Here is a 28,000-nt window from a genome sequence, read left to right as displayed (position 1 = left end):
CGATGTTTGCCGAATGTTGCCGATGTGAATTTCTTCCCTCTGAGCAAAAATAAAAAAAATCTCTCTTCCCTCGTTCGTCTCGCTGTGGATCAGCCTGGGCTCTAAGAAAAGAGGCTCAGAGCTGAGGCCTGTAAATGTCTGTAGTGAAACAGGGAAAATAGTCGACAAATATTACATTTTCACTTCAGAAACATTGTTTATTGGATTATATTTCGATCTCTTTTAAGAAATGCGTCGACGTTTTGGCTTTTTGACTTGTGCATTTTTGGATCTCTGGGACTTTGAATGCAAGCCTCAGACTCGACTGCGAGGGATGGCTGCATATTGAACTGGATTTTCCCGCACGCCCTTTAGGAAAGTCTCGGGGAAGCCTCAACTGCTTATTTAACACCTGCTTCTCACCGGATTTTGACTATTTTCACTTATATCTGTAATATGCTCGCTTTGTATTGAATCATAATGTTAAATTGTTGATTCGCTTTAAAATATTTTTGTTAAAACGAGAAACCCTACAAAGGCCACGTTTCGAAAGCAGGCTGAAATGGCGGTTAAGTTGCATTATTTGGCCACTAATTTTACCGACGAACGGCGAGTGTTATTTAAAGTGTAATGGTTGCAACTCGTTTACAAGCCCGCTGATTCCATTTTTAAATTTCTAGAGTTATTATTTGGCTTTCTTGGGTAAAGCAGTCGATTGGTTAGCTTAACGTCGGACTATTTACCAGCAATGACGGTATGTTCCCTGATGTTTTTTGCCCTGCTATTTCACGTACCATCAACAGTTTATTATATTTATCCCATAATGGTATTATTATATCGTAGTGTTAAAAAGTGCCGTTAACGTGAGGCTCCCTGTGTTTTAGCCTTCTTCGGTTTAGCCCTGTATTTGCCATAATGGCACAAAACGATGTTTACCGGTTAATTACTGGCTAATGGTACCATGCTTGTTTACATGCTGAGGTTGTTGAAAACGCGTTGATTTACTATACCACCTTTATTTTTGCTTTTCAAACGCTACCGTGAGGAATATAATTAAGGCTATCACAGTTAGCGCTCAACATGGCGGTTGTATGCTTCTTGTTGTGAACGAGAAAAGATGGAGGTCTGGAATATTCTTGTTGGCTAACTTGACCAGTCAAATACCCACGTATTTGTTTTTATATTAAACCGCCGAACACAGTATTAAAATGAGCCCTGTGAATATTTTAGCTTTACTTTTAAATCGTTAGGTTATTTCAGAGGTAGAAAGTGCTCGTTTACGTTTGCCAGTGACGATTTGAACACTGTCGACTCTTCGTCGGTGGAGAAAGTTGAAGCCATTTTGCTAACAACGTGCATATTAGTCTGTTATAGAAGAGGAAATCTCTCTGTTTAGTCTGTATGCGGATGTATAACCCTGAATTTACTGTAATTAGAACAATGGGGTCTTAACCAGCATGTATTAGAGTCAAACTGAGGTAAGCGTGTTAGAGCTAAAATATTATAAGTGTCTTCAGTAGCTAAGAATTGTCTTCAGCATAAACAATAGATTATGCTCAAAGGAATCGACCGAAGTGACCAGTGTTTCCTGAGCAAAATGATACAATGTCTTAAATGTAAGCTCTTTGACAGCCACCAATCCCATTTGTCCCATAAAAGCAACAGAGGGTTGTTTGGCAGTAGGTGCTCAGTATTCGGTATAGACCCTTTTACACATTTTGTCTTCGTTTTGTCAAAAGAAGGTGGGAGTAAACGCCACAAGCAGTGTTTAAATCCTTGTGTGGTTGCATAATCTAAATCTGGTGTAGTGTTTTTACTGCATGTAATGCTGTTGAAGCATTGTATCAGGTTCTCCTGCCCATTTTCCTTTTTTTCTAAATAAAGAAACATTTTTGAAACAACAGTATGGACTGTTAAGTTTTATTTTTACATCCCACATTTTCTTGTTAAAAAAAAATACCACATGCATGTTGCTGAATGGGACCAAATACCAGCACTGTGAACATGCCTGTTTGCCATCATCTGTTCTGTTTTTTGGCAGATCCATCAGAGGAGAGCATCACTGAAGCTCAGAAGTAAGGTCAGATCTGCTGTATCCACATGGAGTCAAAACATGCTCCGAGTGATGGTGATGACACGTTTTGAAATGTACATAGGAATGTGACAGTAGATCACTTTGTTCACCATGTGCCATGCTATACCATGACTATACAAAGGATTCATTGTTGACCAGTTGGCTCCCTCCTCTGGCTTGTAGTGAGAATGATCAGCTTTGCAAAGGCATTGCACAACCACATTTTCAATGCGGAACCGGCTCCCAGAAGACTGTCAAAAGTGCTCCCTCTGCTGTTCCGAGGAGGTTAGTGCATATAGCCCCATAGTGTCAGCATAGTATCAAAAGCAGTCACCTCTGCTTTCCTAAGCATGAAAGAATCAAATGTGTATAGATCAGACTGGTTCAGGAGTAGGAACGTCCTGTAGGCCTGGTGTGTACGGCCCTTGACTGGATTATTTAAAGAAGATTTCAATGTAAAAACACACTAAAGTTGTGCAATTACTGTAACTTTATGTATATGATTCACTTTCTTTGCTGTTATTGAGTACTTTTTAGTTTTACATACACCTTGTAAATGTAATAGGTAATATCAAATTTCTAAATGGGTAATTACAGCTATGAGATTATGCTGACAAGCAGTTGTAAGTATATATAGAAATATACACTATAATACTTTAAAAGAAGGACAGAGACTATGAATGAAAATTTGAATGCATACGTTTACTAGTAATGCATTTTAAATGTTAATAATAGTACCTTTACTCTAATGAGGCATGTGATTGCATATAATGTGAACTTCTTTCAAACTGAAGTTGGAAAATATTTATATTTAATGATAATGATTAATCATTACATGTAGTGAATTCAGCTTTAGAAGTCTGACAGACTGCGGTACTGTCCGCTGCTCAATGTGGCTTAGCTTCTCATACTTTTAAGGTTGCTTCAGTTTATGTTTCTCAGTCATGTTTGCCGCGCAGTTTCACTTTAGAAAATAGATTGGAAGAAAATCCGGACTCTGTGAATGCTGGTGGTTTTGGCAGCTGGATGTTTCCTTCAGTAGCCATGGTTGACTTAAGTTTGATGTTTTAGAGAAGGCCAGTTGGTGACGGTGGCCTGGTTGTTGATGTGTCTGTTAAAACCAGGAGCAAAGTCTCGCTTCGGTTAGAGGGGAATGGTTGTTTGATTTGGCTGCTGTCGGTATAGGAGAGCGTCTGTTTGTTCCTGTAAGGACTGAAGATTGGTGTATCCAGGGGGAGCTCTTGTCTGTCGAGAGCGCATGTGAGTTGTTAGGGGTCAGTGAGTTTGTGGTGGGGTTATAGCACAGTATAGCAAAAAAACAAAGCAGAGACTTAATTTTTTCAGTCAGATTTACAGTGAGCTTAAACTATAACGTTCGCCTCCATCCCTGTAGAAAAATTGTATTGTTATTGAATGACATCAGCCAGTGAGTCACTGCACAGCACAAGATCACTGTTTCTTGACAAAGTGAAAGGCAGCATGTCCTGGAGGCTGTGTTGCTGCTCTCTGGATAAAACTGCTGAACATGAAATGGAGAATTTGTGTGCCTCAGTAAAGTTTGAGAAAATGGGCGGTTGTTGGAAAAACTACAAATCCCAGTGTGCAGGGGTCATCACGCTGAGCACCAGGATCAAACAGGCAAGACTCAGTATTTAATGTCAGGTTCGTGCGATTATTGGAACAAAGAAAAAGAAAACCTTTCGTTCTCTTACATTAGGGACCAGGATGTTAATAAAAAATGGTTGACGCACGTTCAGAGGCGTGCTCCGAGAGCCCATCTGAACAGGCCAGCCCATTTCTGCCCGCTACAGAATGTCCTGTTCTTTGACTGTTTGTTTTGGCTGATGTCAGCCTCTGCCAAGCGTCTTCATCTTTTCTTTCATCCTTCCTTTTATCATCCAAACACTCTTTCAAGCCTTCCAGGTCCCTCATCTGCCGTCTTTTTTACCCAGGATTCCTTTCAGGCAGCTCATTTGCAGACACAAGCAGGAATGTTAAGTCAGCTAGTATTTGACTCGGAGGAGTTTTTGCGGGAGATCTGTGTTTTGTTAAGGCTCTTTCAGCCTTTTCCTGGAATGATCTGGGTGCTAAATTAATTGCTCCTGATCCCACCTCGCGTTGCAATCAGCTTAGCGCTAATCTCGGGTTCTCAGAGCAGCCAAGTCTCGTCTGGGCGACGCTGCTGCAACGAGCTGTCCATTGCTCGCTTCTTCCAGGGTTTTGACCCCTGGCACTGTCCTTTTCACTCATTGTTAAGCTTTTGGGGGGCTTCTTTTTGTACGCCTTTCATTCTCAATCAGCTTGGCCTATTTACCTTTTCATACGGTCGCATGATTGCTTTCGGTCCCCCTCAAAGAGCTGTCTGCCAACTAACTGAACAACTTGAACATATTTCTCTATGTCTTAAGTTTTCATCTTCGCTTTCTTGCGTCATTGGCTTCGTCTGCCTCGCTCATAGTCTCAGAGATGGCCACATGTTGTCTGCGGTGTCCCTTCTTATCCATTTTTTTGTGTTAAGTTTCTCTCCTGTGCTGCTGTTGTGTTTCCCCTGGCTGAATGCCACTGACCAGACCATCTGCCTCATTTTCTTTTTTTTTCCCTTTCTTTCCCTCTTTCCCTTTAATTCTTAATGTCAGCTCAACAGTTGGGTTTCTTTTTTCCACCCTTTCTACATTTTATTTTTGATTACAGGATACGTTTACCTCATATTTTCCTAACTCAAAAAAAAAAAGAAATCCCTGTATCTATCTCTTTTGTCTTTCCAAGACGGCTTCCCGTCTTTCCGGGAGGCTCTGATTGAAGTGCCTGCGTGCTATTTAAAGAGGCGTGGATGAAAGCGGGGTTGTTTACAGTGCCCTCAAAATACAGCCTGTCTAGAAACAGGAAGTACCATCGCCATGAAGCGCAGCAGCACACGGCGTCAGCCAACATGCAGCTACTTCCTCCTCCTCCTCCTCCTCCTCCTCACGGCTGAGCAGCAGCTCCAGCAAAACAACCCTCCTGCTTATCAGAGAATTATGCACCCCTCCCCTCTCCTGCTCCTCCTGAATGGCGCACATACACAGCAGGCTTTTCACCCCCTCCACCATGTCCTATCTCGCTTTCTCCCGTTTTCTTCTGCCTAATGCCCCCCACCCCTTCCAACTGCCTCTCTTTGCCAGTACAGCATGCCTGAGTAGCTGCCTGGAGATGAAGGAGCTAATTAATTTGATTTAGCCGTCCCCTCTCTCTCCCTCTCTCTTTCTGGCAGTGGAAAAACCAGCCATCCACCTCCCTCCCTCTCTCTTCCACACCATATCAAGCACCCCTCCCAGATGATTTTCCAACTATCCTTTCTAGTCTCCTTTAGCAACATCCTTGCTTCCTCTCCTCCTCTTCTTTTTCTGCTCTTTTCCCCCGTGTTACACAACCATATTTTGCCAGCGGTTTATTGCATATCAAATTGTAAATTAGATGCCAGCCTTAACTCTCTTGCGCGGCCTGCGCCCATGTAATTCCAGTTTTCGACATTTTATCTCCCGTGTGCCCGGGGAGAGTTTGTGTGACTCAGCAGTCTCGCTGCTGAGTCACACAAACATGCTCGTTATAGCTCGGTGTGCCTGCTTCAGGGACCTAGAACAGGCCTGTTAGACTTTGGGTGGATAAAGGCTCGTTTCTGTCATTTGATACTCCGATGGATCCGCCTATTGAGTTATATCAGGCAAGTCCAGCAATGCACTATAACTGTCGAACATAACTTGTCAGCGTAGCTCGATGAAACCTTTCCTGTGCTTTCATCGTGCCTGTGGGACATCCTCTGAGCTTAGCAGCGTGCAGGTTGTGGACATCTGCTGAGGACAGGCTCTTTGTCGTGTGTGTGTGTGTGTATTTCTGGCTGTGAGCATGGTGTAGAGTTGAACCTGCTAACTCCTCTGCCGAGACTTCAGAAGTTTTAAGCATTCTCAGCTCAAGAAAAAAGGGGGAATATGTCTTCCATCTTCCATTTTTAATCCGATTACATGAAAATTATTTCATGATCATTGTTGTTGTGTTAGCAACTAAAATATTTCCGCTGTTTTGTGCCTACCTGCAGTTGGTTTAATAGGTCTGACAGCTGTGAGAAGTTCAAGTAAAAGTGTGAAATTACCCAATAATTCTTGAAGAAACAAAACGAAGACAGGAGTTTGAAAACAATACTTTCAGATTTCGATCCTAGTCTGTCATAGCTCGACCTTTGTGATGATACAAAAGCAGTTTCACCTTTATGCTATGCACGGTTCTGTGGTTGTACCCTTTTAACCTTGAAGCATCCAGTCGTAGCCTCTGTATAGACGTAGAATAAATGTTGTGTTGTGGCACTTCTGACCTGATTATTCAAAGTTTCTTCTGTCTTCCAACCCTGTGGTTTTACGAGTTTTCGAGAGGCTGCTGGCACAGTTATGTTTACATTCTTACAGGTTGGTTGAAAAATGTGTAACTCATACAGCATTTCATTAGATGCCTTTTTTCCCTACTCAGTGACACATCAGGGGAATATTTTAAGATAAAGCAGGAAAAAATAGGTTTGTCTAATTATAGCTGTAGAATTACAGTCATGTGAAAAAGCTTTCCCAGTGCAATAGCCTGTTAAAGCCAACATTAGCTAAACTGATTCACGCTGGTCTTGTCTGTCCAAAGGACATTGTTACAAAAGGTTTGTTTAAATCAGTGGTTCCTAAAGTGGGGGCGCGCCCCTTAGGGGGGCACAGAGCCATTGCAGGGGGGGCGCAGTATGAATAAAAAAACGAATGCTTGGACACTGATAGCATAATGGACAGGTTTTTGGCAGGGCTCCCACACAAATACAAAGCAGAAGATGAAGTATCGCCACATATGCTTCCAAACCAAAGACTAGAAAAAATGATGAAGCATATTTTGCCTTTGGCTTTACCTGCACAACGGTGGCGCCAAGGTAGGTATCCCGATCAGAATTTGTTTCCCCTGCATCGGGAGCACCCGCTGGGCTGTCCAAATCCCGGACAAACAGTATCCCACAGTTGTTTATGTTTGCACAGAGAGGCATTTTGTGAAAAATGTATTGATAGCAATATTGAGTATTCTTACACAGTAACAAAAAACTACACGTATAATAATTACACCATAAAGATGGTTTGTTTTTCTGTTATTTAAAAGTGTTGGTAGTTTATTTTATTGTAACCTCTAATTTATTGCAGTTTACTTTCATTTTTTTTAATGTTTACTAAAGGTTTGAGGTGTGAAATAAACTGCAATGGAGTTTATATGCAAAATATGGGCGTGTGTGGTTGGAGGATGCGTTTGTGCCAGGGGGGCACAAAGATTTTCTTGTAAAACAAAGGGGGGCCCAGCAAAGAAAGTTTGGGAACCACTGGTTTAAATGCAGTTCTGCAAACGTAAGCTTTTTTTGGTAGCGTCTCTGAGCTTTGCACAGTCTGACCTTGGGGTGAATTTGCTGGGATGTCGACTCCTGGGAAGATTGGCAGACGTCTTCAGTATCTTTCACTTGTGAATAATCTTTCTTACCGGAGAGTGATGGACTTCAGATTGTTCTGAAATGGCCTTATAACCCTTCCCATATTAATGGACAACAGCAATTGCTTCTCTAAGATTTTTCCTCATTTCCTCATTGGTATTGTATTACCACCACACTGTAAAAACTTCTGCTTGTAAAAAGGTGCTCATATTTGTTGACGATTGGTTAATCAAGTGTAGTAGATCAGCAGCTCCTGGCGGTTACTTTCCCTTTTATTTCCTGTGGAAGCAGCAAAGGTGTACTTAGTTATTCACCTATTGCACTTTTGCTTTTGTTAAGAAATTAATGACATGATATATAATCTTTTCCTAGTTTTAAGACTAATAGGGAGCAAGTGAATTTTATTATGTCCTAATATATAAAACCTTAGACTTTAAAGAGGGTGTACTTTCTTTTTGACTGTGTGTTGTAAACTGGGCTTTATGATGGTGTTTATCTGTAGGTCTGAGTAGTCTGTGGAAGAGCTGTTAAACCAGTTAAATGGTGGTTTCTGCTGTTAACTTCATCATGTGGGAGCCGTTTGTTGCGTGGATTTTCTGTTCCATATTACCGGCTTCCTGCACTGATTTTGTTTTTTTGTAAACAGCAGAGACGTGTTTGCAGAGGACAGGCTGCAGCACGCTCATCTCTCTCCCTACGTCTACCGAGGTTTCATCAAATTACTCACAGCACCGCCCCTCTCTCTGTGAGATAAAACTGAAGGATTAAACACCCAATCGTGTACAGATGTAAACACATGTAAAGCTCATTATTAGCCCGCACGCTTGCAGAAAATGTATATGCTGCGCTTTCACTGCTTTCCTGAGAAACGCAGAAACTTGCTGCGTCGTCCTCTTAAAGCTGCTGCTTCCTCTTTAAGAAGGCACTGACATTTGAACTCCTGTAACGTTGTTTGACTTCCCACTTTGATCAGAGTCCAAGTCAGCTGGAGAGCAGGTTAGTCATCCCTTCTCTGAGATCACTGAGGATGTTTTCTAACCCATGAACGGGCCTCGGGTTATATGCACACCAGTGTCCGGGTTAGCAGAAACACAAAGTGAATGTTAAGAGGAAACAAGCAAAGAGAGTGACTGATTCCTATCTCATAACTCTTTTTTTTTTTTTTTTTTTATTCAACTACAAACAACTGACCGAATAAACACCAAGAACTAAGGATCTGATGCTTGACAAGTCTGGTAAGCAGTAAGCAAGCACGTTTAGAGTTCAGGTGCACTAAAACTCAAACTGACTGCAGGTGTGACTCTGCATATCGTGGATCTGACAGAGATGACGACCTTTCCCTTTCTTCTCAGATACAAGATCCTAGGCTCACTCAAGTGTTTATACTGGAACAACAAGCCTCGTTCAGCACGTCTTTAAGAGATAGACTCGAGCTCTCAGTTGTCTTCATTTAAAGAAAAAAGTCAGACTTCTGGATAAAACGCACTGTGTGTTTCCTTAAAGCGGGTATGAACAGCATGTTTTGTTTTTAATTTTAAGAATAGCATGGGGGGTTTATAATCACAAACTACATTGTTGAGGCTACACTGAGCCTTACTGCTTGGATGATGCCATTTCTGGTGCCTCAGTCAGCAGTTAGTGACTAGCTGATGAACATAATGTAGCATTTAAAGATTAAAGACTCATATTTCCCCCAGGAGTTAGCTAAGACTAAAAAAAGAAAAAAAATGAGCGCAAACTTGAGACAATGGATCAAAACATGTTTCAGATGAGTGCTTAATGTGATTAAGATGGCTTAATTTGATAACTATTTGCTAAATTTAAGCTAGTGAAAGTTTAAGACAGCATGTCGAGGTATTTTTACTACTTCACAAACTACTTGCATTTTGAGTACATAGTTTATATCAGCTTCATATCATGGTTAGAACAGTGTTGCTACACAGTGTTAAGATTTATGCTTTATTTTAGCATGTGCATCCGTGTCCTCATGCACAAGCTGACAGACCCTGAAAAACAAACAAGGATGCACCTACCAAAGGTTTCCTCCATAATTCAGCCAGACTGCGTAGGGTCCTTTTGATTGCACAGCTGGTATAGTGCTGAGTGAAAACAACAAAAACATTTTAGTTCAGTCCGACCGTACATGTAGAATTAATTCCTTTTAATTTTCTAAAGAAATCTATTTGAGCTTCAACATCCCGTGTGCGCCCGAGACGAAATCCAAGACTGACGCCGCGACTCAGATAAACACTTTTTTGTTTTCTTCTTCCTTTGGTTAAATATTGAAAGACTTGGTGAGTTAATGGTTTAAATTTTCCACCGACATGGCTTTCTAAGTTTCTCTATCTCTGTGTATTCAGATGTGCGTGTCGCTTGGTAGCACAGCATGAAAAGATATGATCACGTCTGGCCTAACAGCCATGAATAGGGATTGACGGACAACGGGGTGCCTCTGAATGTAGAGTTGGTGGCCGGCTGCAGCCACGGGACAATGCAGGTGCACATGCGTGGACCGAGTGGCTGCACTCCTGTAACACACACTCACTCTCACACACATTGTCTCCGCATCACGCATGCATGAGCTCATTTTCATGACAGACATAATTTTTCACTTTCCAGTTCTCTCTCACATACACACACTTTGCTTTAAAAACGTGCACGAGTGAGGATGGAGGGTGCAGGAAAAAAAAAAAAGTTCACTCAACTCCAAGAGCTCGAGAGGTCACAGGAACAACACCCAATCCCAGAGCGGTTCCCATGGAGACAAGTGTGGCAGCGTACAATGAGGGTGAGAGAGACTGATGAAAGAGGGAAAGGGCAGGGGAAGAGTAGGAGGAGGAGGGTGGGTTGTTGGCGTCAAGGTTCAGTTGGTGGGTACCGGAGGGGGGTGGGCGGGGGGTCTCTCCACTCAAAAGGACAGTGGGAAGTATGATGGTGCTGTAGCATAACAGTACCAGAACATTCTTCCACCCCAGCTCGCATTTTTCTTCCTTCTTGTTCCAGCTGAGAGAATACCTCCTGATCTGAGGCCGCAGAGTGGCTCATGGCTGTCGGAGGAATTTCTACCGACCGCGACACGCAAGGCCGAGAGCAGGGAGGGCGAAGGCAGTTTCTGTTGTGAGGCATTTTGCATGGCTATGCACGAATCAGTGCTCAGATGCAGCTGCAGACCTTGATTAAAGTTGTGCTGCCAAACAAAACTGAGAGTTGTGCCCAGTAGATTTCAGAGTATCCCCCAGATACCCCAGCTGACCTAAAAGCCCTTAATTGACAGGAGCAGCGCCATCGACGGTAGCACTTGAACCGTTTTAGCTGAGGGCACGGACAATGGAATGGTGTCCCTGCCCCGGGGTTTGTGGCGCTCTCTCAGCCTTTGGCCACGTTCTCATTTAAAGACGAGTCTGAAAAATTTCGTGCACTGGCCGCTACTCTGGGACAGCACTCTGGTTTTATACCAGAAAAGATTTGATCCAGTTTCATAAAATGTGAAGTTTCCTTGTCCCTCAAATCTTAAAATATAAACTAGACCAATACATTAGCCTATGATGGAAAAGAAGTATTTAGGCATAGTGAGCGACAACGGCACACAAATAGCCCTAAAGGGAGCTCTGCACGAGTCCCCAAACAGCAAAGATGGAAGATGTCTTTGTCGTTGCAGGGTTGCACGTGGACAGTAGAGGTTCGCAACAGTTTTGTTGCTACTCAGTGTGACAGAAAACGGTGTTGGCAGTGCAGTGGTTAGCACTGTTGCCTCACAGTAGAAGGTCCTGGGTTCAACTCCACCATCTGGCCGGGCCTTTTTTGTGTGGAGTTTGTTCTCTCCAGACACTCTGGCTTCCTCCCAGTCCAAAGACACGCAGTTAGTGGGTTTAGGTTAATTGGTGGATTTAAAATTGAGAATGGTTGGCCCTACAGCAGACTGGGAACTTGTCCTAGGTGTACCCTGTCTCTTGTCCTATGACCACTGGGATAAGCTCCAGCTCCCCTCATGTTGGTTCTCTGGACTGTGCCGTTAATGAGATGTAGTCAAAAATCTGAGTTCTGTTTCTACACATCTGTTGAAATTAAAGTTAGACTGGAGCTTCAAATAACTGCCCAAGTAGGTCCTCAGTTGGGGCTCCAAAGATGTACGCAGAGCACCAAGACTTGCTGCTAGAAAGACTTTGTTTGGTTGATCGGCCTTTCCTCCCACCTTATCCCTGTCACTGAGCTTTGCATCCATCCATGCAGCTCTCCATACTCTCACCGATGAATGGTGGTGCCATCACTTCCTTCCAGCAACAGCTGTTTACTTTGCAAACGTCAGGACGCAGGACTGAATTATTGTGGCTGTGCCGTCTTTCCAAAGTTGTAAAATTCTTTATGACACCACTGTAAAGCGCGCTTGGCCCTTGCACTCGTCGGTCTGACCGGCCTTCCTGGTTGGCGGTGAATTGTTTTGGTACTTGGAGGAACACGCCTCCACCTACGCAGCCTGTTGCATTGTTTTCACACATGCTATTTTAAATCTGAACACCCTTCATGGTTAGCAAGTGAGGTCACGAAGCATGAAAGACATGGGCATCTGCCAGGCAGGGAGAGCATGAGTTTAAGTTGCATCATGGGAAATGTAGGGTTTGGCATTTTTGTTTCTGGGGGGTTGTTTTGAGCTTTGCTTAAAGTTGGGGACGTTCCGGCACCTGCTGAATCAATTTTAGCTGTTCTTTTTTCAAAGTGTCTCTTCCGAATCCCAAAACTTCATCGAAGTGGCGTGCTGAATGGTCGGAGTACCCCCCCCCACACACACACACACACACACACAACACCCTTTATAATGTCTGAGTTTTCCCCCACTGAACTTCACTTGTTTCACAGAGTGCTCCCATCCGCCATTTGACTACCACCAGCCTTGTGCTCTCTCTGTCTCTCTCTCTCTCCCCGTCGGTCTCACTTTCTCGCTGTCTCTCTCCCTCGTTCTCCTCTCACTGTCCCTCCGTCTGTCTGTCCTGGTGCCCAGGTTTTTTGAGTTGGCGTGGTTCCTGTTTGTTTTCAGCCATTTTGGGGACTTGCAGTGCTCGTAACAAACTGCTTAAATGGCGTCCTCTTGCTTGCTTGCTCTCCCACTCTGTCTCCCTCTGCCTCTCTCCCTCCCTCTCCCTATCACTGGGCTTTGTGTATATAAAGTAGCGTGTGTGTGTGTGTGTGTATGCGTGTGTGTCTGTGCATGTGTGTTAGAGAGGGAAAGGGGGGGGGAGGACAACACTTCCAAATAAAAGGAAGATTGGATTCAGTGAGGTTGGGGTGGAAGTGGTGGTGGGTCAGTTGAGGGGGTGCAGAGGGATTCACTTGCCGGAGAAGAAGAAGAAAAGAGCAAAAACACTAAGAATCGTGTGTCAGAGGCAAAAAAAACTGGAGTGAGACAGGAGAGAGAGCAAGAAAAGGGGGGAGTGAGCGAGTGAGAGCAAGCAAGTTCGAGTGTGAGAATCGCTCCTGCCCTCTGTCTTCACACACTGCTGCCTGTATGTGTGTGCATGCGTGTGTGCGCCGCCTCTCCCTCCGCTCACTCTCTCTCTCTCTCTCTCCCTCTCTCGCACACACTCCGACGTGCGCATACACAGACCAAAGGGGGAGAGAGAGAGAGAGAGAGAGGGAGTGTGAGGGGAAAGAACACATCGCAGCAGAGATGCAGCAGGAGGTTTTCCGAGGTACGTTCTCTTGTATGCTTGCCTTGCTGAGAGACAGACAGAGAGAATAAGAGGAAGAGAGGCTGAAATCTGTTGTTTTCCTGCTTGTTTTTCCGCTTCACTCTGCTGCTGCGGCGGTGATTGCTCCGCGCGTGAAGAAGGAGGAAAAGGTTTTTATTTTACTGTGCGCGTGCTGGGGCGTGAGTCCTGTGGTGGGTGTGTGCGCTTATGCAGTGTGTGTTTATGGTAGGGTATTTATATGTGTGTGTATGTGTGTGTGCGCGCTGGATCTGTGCGTGTGCGTGTGCCAGTAACAGGCCTCGTCCCTCGTCTCCCTCATCCTCTGTCGCTGGCGCACCACGCAGTTCTTTTTCAAGAGCGATGACTCGTTCTGAGATTGTGATGAAACTTTTAATTTATCTCGCGTCTCGGCGAGTCACTGCAGGTCAGGGACTCGAGGGGAGAGGGAGCGAGCGGTGGCGGTCAAACACGCGATGCAAGGTTTGTTTTGAGGGGGTCTCTTAAACATGGTGGGCCGGTCCCCCACCTCCTGCATGTGAACTCGCCAACAACATTAGAGGAAGTGTTCTGGTGAGTTTAAATGTCGGATGTAGGCGATGGTAAACATCTCCGGTCCCATCAACAGGTTCTGTCTCTTATTTCGTTTTTTTGGGCCGCCCAGTTTGTCCTCCATTTTACCAGCCTGGTGTTGTGCTGGAGGTTGCCTCACATAGAGCGGTAGAGGGCATGTTGATGTCCCCAGCCCAGCATAAGCCTTACTTTTTTCTTTTTTTTTTTTCCAAAACAACAGACCATCTGCTGCCAGCTACTCCCAACATTCCTCGTTCCCCTCCTGGATGCCGAGACAGGTCCCCGAGCTCGGCATGTGGAAAATATGACCCATACTGCCACGGGGTGAGAGGTCATAGGTCAGACAATAGGAAGTGTAGTTCCTCTGCAGCTCTGTTGTGTTGAAAAAAAAAGAAATAAAAGAAGATGATGATGTTGATAGCGGCGGTTTGCTATTTTAAATGTGGCTGAGTCACACATTAGATGAATTAAGTGCCTTTGAGGCGTTTTTCTGCGCTGGACATTAAAGTGCTGAGATGAAAAGCGTTACCGTCTTTGACTTGGTTAGCTGTGTTTACATAAATGTTTTTGTTTTTTTTTCTCACATGCTGCAAACTTAAAAGGATGTGGACAAGCTCAGGAAGCTGGTGCAGCGCTTTGCTGCTCACCCTGCCATGGGTGTACTTGCTGTTCATGGTGACAAACCGCTTTGCTAATACTCGCATGTTAAGAACTTAAATGAGGTTTTCACGCCTTCAGCAGGGACTGCGCATGAAATTGAAAATGATTTGGGGGTGGGGGGAATTACCTCAACAAAGGTCACCGATGCATTGCCGCCGCTCTCCAGAGCTGGGGTTTTTTTTTCCCTTCTTCATGTTTTTTTGGGTCTCGCTGCTTCCTAATGCCTCCCATGATTCTGTTGCAGCAAGCAGAATTATGGGAATTACGTGCTGGGCTGGGAGCTAACAGAGCGTGGAGAGTGGTGCGTTTTAGACACGGGCAGGTTTGCCGGTGCGTGCAGTGGCATTCGAAAACACCATGATACGACAGTTTACACACAGGGTGGGGGCACGCAGTCAGTCACACTGAGGGATTGCACGAGGGGGGGATATGAAAGACGAGGAAACCGTAAAATGTGAACACGGGATGGATGTGTTTGAAGTCTCCCCTCCAGCCCCCCCACGCCCCCACTCACACCACCATAACCACTCCCCGAACCATGCCAACTTCCCCTTACCTCCTCCCTCCTGCTCTATCCCATCTGGCTGGCTCCACCACGCCCTCTTGGCCGGGGGGTTGTCGGGAGTTCAGTAGCTGTTCTTGCTAACGATGCCCCCCACCCCACCAACCCACCCACACTCACAACATTATGCACACACACAAACACTCATCTTTGCAGACCTACTGCTGCTTCGATGCCTGGGCCCCTCTGGCTGACCTTCCACAGGGGAGGGCGCCCAGCTACACCTTCGTCTTCCCACATGCTCCTCGCCGCTGGCTCGCCGGCTGGAACACACAGGCCCCCCACATTCACCCTCGCAGGCACTCCTCTTAACCTATCACACACACACAAATACACGCACGAGCACTGATACCATGATTATTTTCAGTAATAATAACATTGCAGTCAGCAGCCTAATTGCTGAGTGCAATGTTATTATCACGCCACAAATAAAGGGATATCCTGAAAAAGGATTGCAAAGAAGGAAAAACATAAGTCACACACACACACACACACAGACTTCCTGGTTCAGCTGTGACCTGTAGTTACTGTCAGGTTACTGCCGCTGGTTACAGTTCCCTATTTTATAAGAAACGCATCAAACTCATCCGCTGCATTCAGGGTCAGAGTAAACTCAAACTAAACTCGGTCCGTCACGGCCTGTTTGATCGTCAAGCTGCTTCTATTTTTTTTTTCCCAGGCGTGCAAGTTATCGAAGATATCCTGTTGTTGTGTTGCAGTTGTGTAAATATGATGGCCTAAACTGTGGAAATAAAAAGAAGTTTTAATCAAGGCCTAATTTGGGAGGGTGAATGGCAAAGAGTGAATACCCAGAGGTGAAGTTAATCATTTAAGCACTATTAGTTCAAAATTTAAAGGAGCCATAGGTGCAAGTGTTAGCTGTTTGCACTATATTGATTGTGCCACATTAAGAGGCGCTAAAGCAGCATTAAATCTAATTTGCTTTAATCAGACCTTTTAATATTCAATTATAAGAAGTATTGTTGTGAAAGAGCTGTAAAGGGTTTCCTTTTTATGTCGTTTTCCCTTTGAAGATTAAAAAAAAATCTCAACACTGGTGGTTTGATTTTTGAGAGTGTTTCTGTAAGATGGTTAAAAAAAAACATGGTAACTGAATCCCACCAGTTATTTGTCTATCAGCATGAGTACCAGTTTCAGTGCGGAATAAACAGATTGCTCAACGTCTGGTTCAAGGCCTCGAGCTGGTGCACCAGCCAAACTCCTCTGCCGTCCTGCCTTCTGTTATACAAGGCCAGTTTAGCGGCGATGTTCCCGGTGACTGATTGTCCGTTGCAAATCATACAATTATAAGGGAAAAGTTAAAGTTCTCCACATTTTTCTCCTGCCAAGAGAAAAAAGACCCCAAAGTCAATAAGTCAAACTTGGAGTCCAAGCAGGTCCAAGTTATTTGTTGTGCTGGATAGCACTTTTAATTTCCTAAAGTTAAGGAGTTTAAAGGTTAATGAGAGGAGTACGGTCAGGTAGGCTTTGTTACTTACGGATCAGCGTTTCCCGTAAAACCCTCTCACCTCCATCAAGTGAATTCCTCTGTCTGAGGTTTCTCCTTGCTTTACTCACGCTGCGTGTCATGCTTCCTCTTCGCGCTACTGTGCCTCCTCCCTCTTATTTGCCAATCACAGTTTCCACTGTGGCTCTATTTCTTCCAGTGTCCCTCATTTCAGTTACCTGGGGAAAGCGACTGATAGCAGTAGTGAAAAACAAAAAACGAGCCTTAATTTTCCCTGAAGATTTCCTGCTCGGTGGCATACAGGGGTTGCGCAGTGAATGCCAGACCCGATTGGGCCCCCATCTGTATCCCCCTAATGGTGTCATGCGTTGGTCATACGTGTTGGCCATGCCGTTACAATGTGCAGTCAACGTTTAATTTGTAATTATAATCAAAACGAGGAACTTTATTGTCACTTTAAATGCACCGATCTTCAACTTTGTGCTATTTTTAAGGTTTTAAAGAATAAAATCCTCCTAATCAAAACCGCTGATGTTTACTTTCTCTTCAGATTTGTCATTTGATGTGGAAAACAAACTGAATCATGCTCAAAGTCTGCCTTTGATCCCTCTGCCTGTCAGCCCAGCGTCTCTGTCTTTACATGAAAGCCGACGCGTTTGCTATAATGCGCGTCGTGTTTACGTGAGCCCGCTCCGTAATTTGGCCCGCACCGGCTGAGCACCTGCTCTCGATGCGCGGTTTTTGTAGTGCCACGAGCATAAATAGACGAACGCGTCACAGGCCGGGCGACGTGTTTATTTGTGCAGAACATCCTGTTGCAGAGAGGTGTGGGAACAGGGTTGCTGTTTATTTTGATTTTTGCCTGGGGACTCTCATGGTCACATTTGTCTGTGCGCCGAGTGTCGAGGTGTTTGTCCACTCATCTCTGTGTGTGTGTGTGTGTGTGTGTGTGTGTGTGTGTGTGTGTGTGTGTGTGTGTGTGTGTGTGTGTGTGTGTGTGTGGAGATAAAGTTGGGACTTTTAAAAGGCAGCCTGTCACAGTCAGGCTGCGTGTTGTGCAGGCTCTGCTTGCACAGTGGCTCCGTGCGTCATAGGGAGATGAAGAGAAAGAGCGAGGGGGCGTCGTACGCATTTTCCTGTCCGCGACGCAAGAATCAGATGAGGGGATGAAATTTTTAGCCTTGGCGCTGTCTCTCAGCGCGTCCGCCCACTTGTAGCAGCCTGGCGCTTGCCATAAGGGATTTCCTGCACAACATCTATCGCTCAGCAAATGTGAGCGACAACGGAGGCCCGTTTCAGTACTGAGCACTGATTCGTGCACCCTTGCTCTGATTTAGATCTGAAAGCCGGCATGAACCGCTTTATTGTCCCTTGCATAACAAAGAGCATGTGCCGCTGCTTGCACCCAGTATGTGATTAAAAGACACTTCTGTTTTCCTTCCGTTGGCTACATGTCACTCCAGCTGCATCCTCAGTGTTAGGCCGCTGTGCACTCAGATTCACCCTTTGGTTTTGAATATCATTTACAAGCAGGCCCTTCCATGTTGAACTGCTTTGTTTATGCCGGCCTGTCTTGCCTGTGGGTGAGAGTGTATGCAGAGTGCACGTATGTGCTCTGCGTGTGTGTGGTAGCATTAGCCTGGGCTCCTGTTTATCTGACGGTGCCGTGTGTCTGACTGTTCCTATATTAACACCCCCCCCCCCCCCCCCCCCCCCGCGCCCCCCTTTTTCACTAACCCACACACTCTTTCTGTCTCCCTTTTTTTCTGTCACCCTTTCACTCTCCCTCATCCTCACCCTCTTTTCTCCTTCTCTGTCTCTCCCTCCTCTTTCCTCTGCAATAACAGTGCTGACCTAGTTTCTGCCTGTTCAGGGCTGCCTGTGGAATTTTACAGCGGCCTGCCTTCCTGGCTGCTTTGCTGCTCGAAACGAAGGCAGAAAAGCATGACTGAGGATTTTTCTCCTCGTCACATCATTACGGCCCAATCCCGTCTCTGCCCCCCCCCCAAAATCTGCAGACCTAAACAAATGAACCCGCAATAAATAAGTGATAACAGCGAGCTGACTGCCGGTACGCGATTCTGCTGCTTTCTCATTTATGGGACATTTTTGCAGTGGCACTGCAACCGCCACCGTAGCAGGCGAATTAGGATGGAAATGAGGATAGCCTGTCGCTCATCTTCTCCGGCTTAGCCGAGATTGTACCGGATGCAGAGGGCAGAAAAACACCCCTTCTCTGTGCACATGCATGCAATCTCCCTCCCCCCCCCCATCCCCGCCTTCACAAATAAATGGTTAGAGTCATGCCTGGCAAATACTAGCCACTGCCAGGAATGGCTAACAAGGCTCTTGCTCACATATAAAGAGAGAGCGGGACTATTTTTATGCGTGTTGGGGCCACGAATCTAAGTCAGCAATTTATTCCGCGGGAATCTTGATAAAATCTGAACGCCTTCCAATTAGGCATAGGGAATGTTGTGTCACAGCCTAGAGAGAGAGATGGATCGCTGGAATGCGTTTCTGAAAGCTTGGCTGTGGCACGCTGAAATCTAAACCAGCACTGCCGCAGATTCATTCCTTCCCCCTCTGCCCTCTCCCTCCCTGCACTCACCATTCCTGCCTGAGCAGTCGGGAGTTCAGCATAGCTGGGCATTTAGTCTTCTCCACTGTTTGTCATGATTGCGTCTGCAAAAGTTTTGGGTGTAATGTCCATTTTCTACCTTATGTATGTTTTGTACATATACCATGGTATGCTTATAATGCTAATACCTTCTTTCTGATTTTTTTTCTTTCAGATTTCGGGGGGTGGTCATGGTGTCCGGTGAGGTGTGGGACCCCCTCCGTGTGGGCCATATTCCGTCACGTCTGAGTGAACAACGCCCGGCTTCCCTCTGCAAACCCGCACGGACTGCAGCTAAGGACCCCACCTCACACCAAAGTCAGCGACTGTCCCCTTTGTCTTCCCCGCCGCCGCTGCCAGTGGTTCGAAACACCCTTCACCCAGCTCGAGCTTCCTCCTTGCATCCGCCTGTCAGTTTGTACGGCTCAAACAAGGTCAAAGGACTACACAAACCAGTACACCGTCCTGGTGTGACTTCCCAGTCTGAAGAAGAAAAAGAAGAGGAGGGGGAGGAAGGGGAAGCTGAGCGCTTGGAGATGAAGGGTAAAAGGCTCGGAGGCCGGGGAGAGACCACAATGGAGGACAGGTTAGAGGATATGGGTGATGGACCTAAAAATGCAAAAATCACCCTAAGCTTCCCGCTCAGTGCAGCCCCCCTTCCGACCTCTCTGACATCACCAAACCACTGTCATGGCACCTCCTCCTCATCTTCCCCTTCCCCCCACCGACGGCGACCGTCGTCCAAAAGCTCAGACAAGGGGTCGCTGTGGAAACTGGATGCCACCATGGACGTAAAGCACAGACCTTTTAAACCCCCAAGACACGACAGCTCTCCGTCCTCTTCGCCCTCCTCCTCCTCATCTCCCATGACTGTTCATGCACTCATCAGAAAGGACATCAAATCGCCACCTCCTCTAAAGTGCTCCAAGCTCAGTTCAGAGACTCAGTTTCACAGGTCGCCACCAAGATCCTCCACCGGGCCTTTTGGGGGATGTTATGCTAGAGATGGATGGGATGAAAGGCACAGGGCGGCCAACGGTACAGCCTCCCCCTCACAGACTGCTCAGATCCTCTTCAGTCTGGGCACATCAGCCTATCAGAGAGGCGGGGATGCAGAGAGACGAGAGAAAATAACAGGAAGGCCATCTGGGAAAGCTGGGAGCCCTCACGGACCAAGTCTTCACCCACCCACCCTCCATCTCCCTCCCCCTTTACCACCACCACCTCCTCCTCCCTCCGAGGGCCTCACCGCACCCCCACACTCATCCTCCTACTCCCCTACTGACAGCCTGAAGCCCGAACTGATTTGTGGCGTGTGCCATCGGCTGTTTAGCTCAGCCTCCTCCCTCACGGTCCACATGCGGCTGCATCGTGGCAGCCGCGCCCTTTGCTGCCGTTACTGTGGCAAGGTCTTTATCCACAGCAAGAGACTGCAATCCCACGAGGCCTCCTGCAGGGTGCCAGGCCTGCCCTCTAATAGCCTTCGCCCTCCTTCTCTCACTATACAGCCAAAGGAGGAGCCGCTGGAGGAGGGCGAGGTGAGAGTGGAGGGGGGAATGATTGTGGGAGAGACAGACATCAGCAAGGCACGGCCAGGGAAGAAAGCACGAAGCCTCCTGGCGCGTATCCAAGGTGATGATGCAGCAGGCACAGAGGTGCTGGCGGGTGATGAGAACCATTTTGTGAAGGTGGTAGACGGCAATGTCATCTACTTCTGCTCTGTGTGCGAGCGCTCCTACATGACCCTCTCCAGCCTGAAGCGTCACTCTAATGTGCACTCCTGGCGCCGCAAATATCCGTGCCATTTCTGCGACAAGGTCTTTGCCCTGGCCGAGTACCGCACAAAGCATGAGGTGTGGCACACAGGAGAGCGCCGCTACCAGTGCATCTTCTGCTGGGATGCCTTCGCCACGTACTACAATCTCAAAACCCATCAGAAGACCATCCATGGGATTAATCCCAGCCTCATCTCCAGTGAGAAGACAGCTAACGGGGGTTATAAGCAGAAAGCTAACGCCCTCAAACTGTACCGTCTTCTTCCCATGCGCTCCCAGAAGAGACCCTACAAGACTTACAGTGACAGTTTGCATAACGGCCTGCTCCTGCCACCAACCGAAACACCTCCCCTCTCCCTGCCAGGCCTGGGCTGTGCTCTGGGCCCCGGGGACCTGCAAAGCCTAATCAGTGGGGCCCACCCTCAGAGTCTAAAGCCTGACCCAGATGCCTTCCCTGATGGATTCCCTGATGGATTCCCTGTCTCTGTGACTGCTGAGCACAGGGACCTCTCTGCACTAACACCCCTCCCCCAGGTAGATATGTCCCAGGTTAGAAAACATGAGAGTGAAGACATTGAGTCAGAGCAGGGGAGAGGTAGTGGCAGCTTCAAAATGTCCAACAGCAGTAAAACCAAAAGTCTCAAGAGTGGTAGAGGCACAGAGACGAGCATGCCTTCTGTGATAACATATGGCCATACAAAGCCCTCCGTCATAGTTCACGGGACAGCTGTGTCATCCTCTGTCATTGTGCATAGCAATCAGGTCACGTCTGGAAGCGAGAAAAGCCCAGTGAACAGCCCATCCCCCGAAAACAGTGACAGTCAGACTGTAGTCAAGGGCCCGTCTCGGCCCATCAAAAAGCAAAGGGACAGCATAGATAATCACAGAAAGAGGTCAAGAGACAGTTCAGATACGGCAGAGGAGGGCTCGAGAGGCAGGCAGGACAGAGAGACAGGCAGATTATTTCACAAATCACGCAAGTCCCACAGCAAGAGTGATATCTCTAACTCAAAGCAGCTGTCAGCATCTGTAGGGTCACAGGTCAAAGAGGCAGGGCCACTGTGTCAGATTACTGTACGTATTGGTGAGGAGGCCATAGTGAAGCGCAGTATATCTGAGACAGACCTCAGGAGAGATAAGAGCCTTTCTCCCCCCAAAACCAAACGCAGTGAAACATCATCTGTGCGGGACGCCAAGGAACCACGCCACTCTCACTCCCACCACCACCACCACCACAGACACCGCCTCCAAAGCAGAGCCAGCATGGAAGCAGAGGGCAATAAGGAAGGTGGAGACTCTGAGGAGGAGGAGGAAGAAGAAGAAGTGGTCAGGAAAAAGAGCCCCAAATCCCCCAGTGAAGTGAGGGAGTACTACTTTCGTCAGGAGGTGCGCGAGCTCGAGAGCGACCATGACACAGAGGACAATTTATGGCGACCTTACTACTCCTATAAGCCCAAGAGAAAGGCCCAAGCACATCTACAGAGGGTAAAGAGCTGGCAGAGGAAGCTAAAGTACAAGCGCTCCATCCGGCTGAAGAGGAGGGCAGAGAGGCTTAAGAACCTTTCAAATAAAGAAACAGAGAAATCACAAGATGAAGAAGAGGATGCAACAACTGAGGAGGCTGAAAAACTGCCAAAAGCTAACAGAGACAAGGGAGAGGGGGAAAAGAAAGATAAAAATAAAGAGGCTGAAGAAGAGGTTAAGGAAACCCGCCATGAGGTTTCCACCTCTCCTGTGCACTCTCCAAAACCTCCTCAGTCTACCTCAGTGGCTCCTACAGGAATAAAAAGGCGGCCGTGGACTAACGGGAACGCAGCTGAGTGTGGTACGTGCGGCCGCTGGTTCTCGAGCCCCAGAAAACGAGACAAACATGAGCTGAGCCACCTGCTGGAGTTTGTTTGCCTTTTCTGTCGAGCCACTTTCCCCTCGAGGGATAAGCTGGAAGACCACCAGAGAGCCCAGCATCCCAAACCTACTGAAGCCCCCTGTGCACCTCTCAAAGCTGCTCACGAACAAGTAGAAGGGGTCAAACCTGTGCCAGAGATTTCAAAATATGATGAAGATAAGGGGGGACAGGGTGGCCTGGGAGGGAGTCACTCTAGTCCAACTCGTCTAAGTAGAAGGGCCTTATCACGACACACGTGCCCACAGTGTCACAAGGTGTGCAAGACATCCTCAGCTCTGAATCGACACATCCGACGCCACGAGCTCAGCAGTTCTCCAGAGAGAGAAAGAGAAGATAAAGACACAGAGCCAAAAACAGCAGAGACAGTTGCTGACATTCTTAGCAGAGAGAATGAAAAAGCAGAGCTTCCCAGTGCTCTCTCTGTTTCAGTCATCAGCTATTCGACGCCAGAGCCGCCCAGCAGTGGCGAGTGCTTGGCGTCGCAGCAGCCTGAGGAGCACCTCTGTGAGCTCACAGATCATCAGGTGTCAGAAACCAGTGACAAACCTGAACTAACAGAGCCCACACTTCCAGCTCCAGAGAGAGAGCCACCAAAAGCTGCAGACCCTCCGTTAGACGCCCCAGTAAACCTTACACCCACCAACCACAAATTAACATCTGCCACGCCCTCCACCCTCCAGACCGTGCTCGTCATGAACGGATCTGAATGTCTTGACTACCGCACTCCCAGCAAAAAGCACCTAGATAGTCAGATCCACAGAATACCCAGCCCTGTGCACGCTGTGGCATCCGCCAACACCTCCCCAAATGTGCCCATGACATCACAGACCAGAATAACCACTGCTGCTCCTCCTGTTTCCATGACAACATGTTCCAGCTCCGAGGGGGGATTCATGAAACGGGATGGGGTCATTATGGACAGAGAGAGACAGGGTGGGAGCAGTTTATTTCTACACGCCGGCTACGAGGAGCCGCCTCTGGTGCAAGATCTCAGAGTCCAGTCCCTGTCCCGCAGTCCCTCTCCCAATGAAGCACAAGACCTGACCATGTCCTCAATACTAGCTCGCGAGAGGGAGATAGAGAGGCAAAGGGAGAAAGAGAGGGAGCTGGAGAGACAGAGAGAGCGGGAGAGGGAGAAAGAAATTGTGAGGGAGAGAGAAAAAGAACTAGAGAGGGTCCACCAAGTCAGTAGAGCTGCTCACATCCCAGAGGACCAGATCACACTTTTGGTCCCCAAAGAGGAGCCCTTGAGCCCTGTCCCATCTCCCCAACATATCCCCACTCAAACCACTATGAATGGACCCTCATCACACAGGCACACTCCCAAATCCCCCTGCCGGTCACCTTCGACCATTGGACTGATAGCTCAAACCAACCACCAGGTTCACTCCAGTTCACAAGGACTTGACAGGCTTACGCTGCCCACTGGAGCAGCTGGTGCCGGCGACCGCCCCTCTGCCCACGCTCTGCTTCTCCCCCGAGCCCCACAGCCACCTGAACCGGAGCACCAGGATACCGTTTCTTCTAGAGATTCCCAGCAAGGTAACACCACCCCAGTGGGTTACCCCTCCCAGGATTATCCACTACCCCTCATTGTGCCGGACAGCTACCGCTCTGGTAAGAAGCAGGAGGAAAACCTGCTCATGTCCTCCTACCCGCCTGGAACGCTTCCCTTTGGCCCCTTGGGAAAAGTGATGGTCCCTAATGGCGGGGACCTGGCCAAGCTGCCATTCTATCCGGACCCCTACCAGCTGCTGTATGGGCCCCAGTTCCTGGCCTATCCCTACAACTTGGCAGCGCTGCCCGTGGCTCTGAATATGATGGCACCGGGGGGAGACAAAGTGGAGCCTCTGCCCTTCCTCCCTGCCATCTTCAACTACGCAGCAACTGCCGGGCCTTACATGGGGGCGGCCCCCCATCCCCTCGTGGCAAACCCAAGCCTCTACAGCGGCAGCAGCGGCAGCAGCAAAAAGCAACGGGACAACAGCAGCAGCAAACCCTAGGACAGCCACGCATTAAAAGGAATATAATTCAAAGGGGACAGCCTCATGTGTTCAGGCTGGGAGCGGGAGGAGTGCATACACTGGCACGGCACCCCTGCCTCTCTTTAATCCAGCAGAGATCAGAGTTAGGAAGCAAAAGTGTGAAGGGAGGAGAAGAAGCAAAGAAACTCTCCTGCCTTTACTCCTGCTCGCCTCTCTCCGCATCTCTCCCGCCCAGCTGTAGCGTGTTATAGATCTAGAGCTCGATTAATCTTCCTCTTTGACTCATTATATTATCTATAATATAAGAATTAAGAACTGCTAACAGGGTGTGTGTTTTGTGAAAAAAAGAAAAAAAATTAGTTCAGTCTACTTCCCTTTATAGTCACCGCATAACGAGGATAAAGGCTCTTCAGGGAAGGCTTGTGTGGGCAAGGATGAGGCAGAGGAGTCCTTATTCAACACGGCTGGAGGTGGTGAAGCATTAAACGACTCAAACCTTTTGCGTGCGTTTGTACGAGTGAGCGAGTGAGAACAGCAGGCGTGTCCCGCTGGTGTAAAAGTGTCCACGAGAGGTATATATGTGAGCTTTTACATGAACATGTACAGCAGGTAGGGATGTGTGCATGCAGGGGTTGAGCATTAACTGCATATGTGCGAAAGTGTGTGAGTTTGGGTGTGTGGGAATAAGATCATTCCGTTTGAGATGCACACAGCATTCCTACTCTAGTCGGAAAAGCTACCGTAGGTCAATGTGTAGAAGTGCATTTAGAAGCGATTCTTCATATCCAAATCATTAAGAAGTCGAAGCTGTGGCTGGACGCGAGTCTATGACAATGACAGATCAGCTGAGCTTCTGAGGTCTGTCAGCGAACCTGGCGACTCCGAGGGCCAGATGACACTGTAGGATCTGTATAGCATTCACCATAGTTTATACCTTATGTGCACAAACAAGAAAAGTAGTGGTCACTTAAAAGGGACACTTGTAGCTGCTTTGGAAATGTAGCTGGCCACTGGGTAAGAATTAAAGGCTGGTAGACCATTGCACTTCTGTTTTTTCATCTCATTTCCTTCACTTAAAAACTTAAAAAGAAAAAAAAAACTGAAAATACTACTAAAAGAAAAAAAGAAAGGTCAGCCTTCATGTTGCGTAGCTTTTTCCCCTCTTTGACTGGAAGAGGAAAAGGCTCCATTTTCTAAGCCAGGAAGAAGAGAGCAAAGAATGAGGGGGGAGAAAGAGAAATGAATTCAGGGTATTGAGTTGTTTCTGAAGAGGAAAGAGAAATATATGGGCACAAAACTGCTGGACTCTGAACAGAAGTGCTCCGTAGAAATGACGCTGCGGACGAAAAATGTTGTCCTGCTCCATAACTGTGAGGAGATTGGAAAAAGAAAAAAAAAAGTCTGAACTATTCCCTTCCTGCCTTGTGTTATTAGCGAGAGGTAGGAAAAGGCCAAAAAGCGGTGGCCGACACTCTCCAGACGCCCTCGCGGTGGGGCCTTTTTGTTAAGTGTAATGTTATCTCTCTATATGTTTGTTCCGTTGAAAAGATGTTGTTGTTTATGTTGTTTAGCCCTACCAGGTGGGGAAAGTGGCTTCGGCGGAAAAGAGGGGAGGGTAAAAACTTCAAAATATGAATGTAAATTTAGTCATGAGGTTAATGAAGTACAGCTACATTAATGGTAGAGTTGTTTTTTGTTTGGTTTTTTTTTTTTTTTTTCCAAGTTCCTGTTTTGTTTTCTGTTTTGACACAAATAACCTGTTAAAAGAACCGTATAACGTCTGGTATGCATATATACAGTAGTCCTAGGAACATGTCAGTAAACTTTGGTTCTGTATCCACAAAGCATGAGCAACACTCGCTTCCTAACCGTTTATATCCTCGGCAAATCTGGCATTGTGCGCACAGCTTCTGTTTTGTTTCCTTTTATATATATTTTTTCTGGTCTCTAAATCATCCATATCTGTTATGTTTTTGATGTATTATTTGGAAGAATTCCACAAAAATTAGTCGCCACTTTTCTTTTTTTTTTACTTCTCACGGTCACTTTGTAGGCGCTATTTTAATCCCGCCCCCTCCCCGCCCCTCGCCCCTCTCCCCCTCGAGCATACACTCGCTCGCTGCACCTTCTTTTGTTTTTGTTACTGGTGTTGTTGTTCTGAGTGACGACGTTTCGGTGTGTGATGGTACTCGGGCACCTTTTTGGTCCAGGTGGGAGTGTTGAAAACACTGTGTGACCGACTGCAGGGGTGCACAGGCGTCCCCCTTGGGTGTGGTTACAAGCCTTTTTATTTTTAAATGTTTTTTTTTTATTTGTTTTTTTGTATGTTTGGGGTACGTGTTGTGTACGAGAGCGAGCGGCTGCGCGACGTGAATAAGAAAACCAAAATAAATCTGCCTAAGCAGCATATCCCTTGGCAGTATATGGGCCACCTGTTTTGTTTTTCTTTTCTTTTCTGTGGGTTAGTTTCAGTGTAAAATAAAAAGCCTTTCTGTCTCCAATACACTATCTCAAGCCATTCCTGTAGACGGACATGTTTGTGTTTCGCGGGGGTGTTTTTGGACCATAGTTTCTTATGCCATAGTTTGCTCTCATGGTTATCATACAGACCAAAAGCATGCAAATCGACGTATTGTAGTGACTGGACTGGAATCTGGAGGTTTAAAAAATCAAACTAAACAAAACAACTATTTACTGTATGTTTTAGTTTCAATGAATGTGCCTCTGCTTTGATATTTAAATAATTATAGTAAGATGTGGATCTGCCAGATTTCAACTGTTAAAGGTGCCTTGTTATGGCATAAGAAATTTGAATTAGCATTTTTTTTTCCTTGAGAAATGATGATTTGGAGATAGAGTTCTTGGCTTTGTTTGCTACGAAGCTGTTCATAGATGTAGGAGTGTGGCTAAACTGTTTTGGTATCGTGTACATGTCTAGGGTAATACTGTGCCATATAGAGCCCACAGAATATGTTATTGTTATTTTTAAAAGATGTTTTAATGTTGCCTGATGACTTTGTCTTTAGATTTGATACAAAGGCTTGTAGCCACAGCTCTCCCAAAGTCTGTAGTTTCCTCTCTCCGACATTCTACTTCTCCTCCACCCCAACCCCACCCCGTTTCCGTCTCTCTTTCTTTCTCTTTGCTGCAATCAAACAAAATAAAGTATTAACCTGATGACCCAGCGAAATCAGCTCTAGCTTGGTGCTGCGTGTGTTGTTTTGTGGTTGTTCTTGTTCATGTTGAT

The 28,000-nt window shown here is 46.7% G+C and overlaps 1 protein-coding gene across 6 annotated transcripts; it reads left to right on the top strand.

The window, feature by feature from the left end:
* The first annotated feature begins 42 nt into the window (after positions 1 to 42).
* zbtb4 (zinc finger and BTB domain containing 4) lies at positions 43 to 27,944 on the top strand. Of its 6 annotated transcripts, XM_080903638.1 has the most exons (3): positions 43 to 2,107; positions 2,237 to 2,338; positions 19,263 to 27,944. In XM_080903638.1, exon 3 carries the CDS (start codon positions 19,279 to 19,281, stop codon positions 24,769 to 24,771), a length of 5,493 nt encoding a protein of 1,830 aa, XP_080759764.1. In that variant the 5' UTR covers positions 43 to 2,107; positions 2,237 to 2,338; positions 19,263 to 19,278; the 3' UTR covers positions 24,772 to 27,944. The 6 variants fall into 6 exon arrangements, with proteins under 6 accessions (XP_080759764.1, XP_080759768.1, XP_080759766.1 ...); XM_080903642.1 differs by lacking the exon at positions 2,237 to 2,338 and having other exon boundaries at positions 43 to 2,059; XM_080903640.1 differs by lacking the exon at positions 2,237 to 2,338.
* Positions 27,945 to 28,000: the final 56 nt, after the last annotated feature.

The sequence above is a fragment of the Rhamphochromis sp. 'chilingali' genome (assembly GCF_963969265.1).
Source record: "Rhamphochromis sp. 'chilingali' genome assembly, chromosome: 1".
Lineage (NCBI taxonomy): Eukaryota > Metazoa > Chordata > Actinopteri > Cichliformes > Cichlidae > Rhamphochromis > Rhamphochromis sp. 'chilingali'.
This window is presented reverse-complemented; position numbering and strand designations above follow the sequence as displayed.

Coding starts and splice junctions, on each gene's coding strand:
- zbtb4 (XM_080903642.1), top strand. CDS start 19,279: ATGGTGTCCGGTGAGGTGTGGGACCCCCTCCGTGTGGGCCATATTCCG.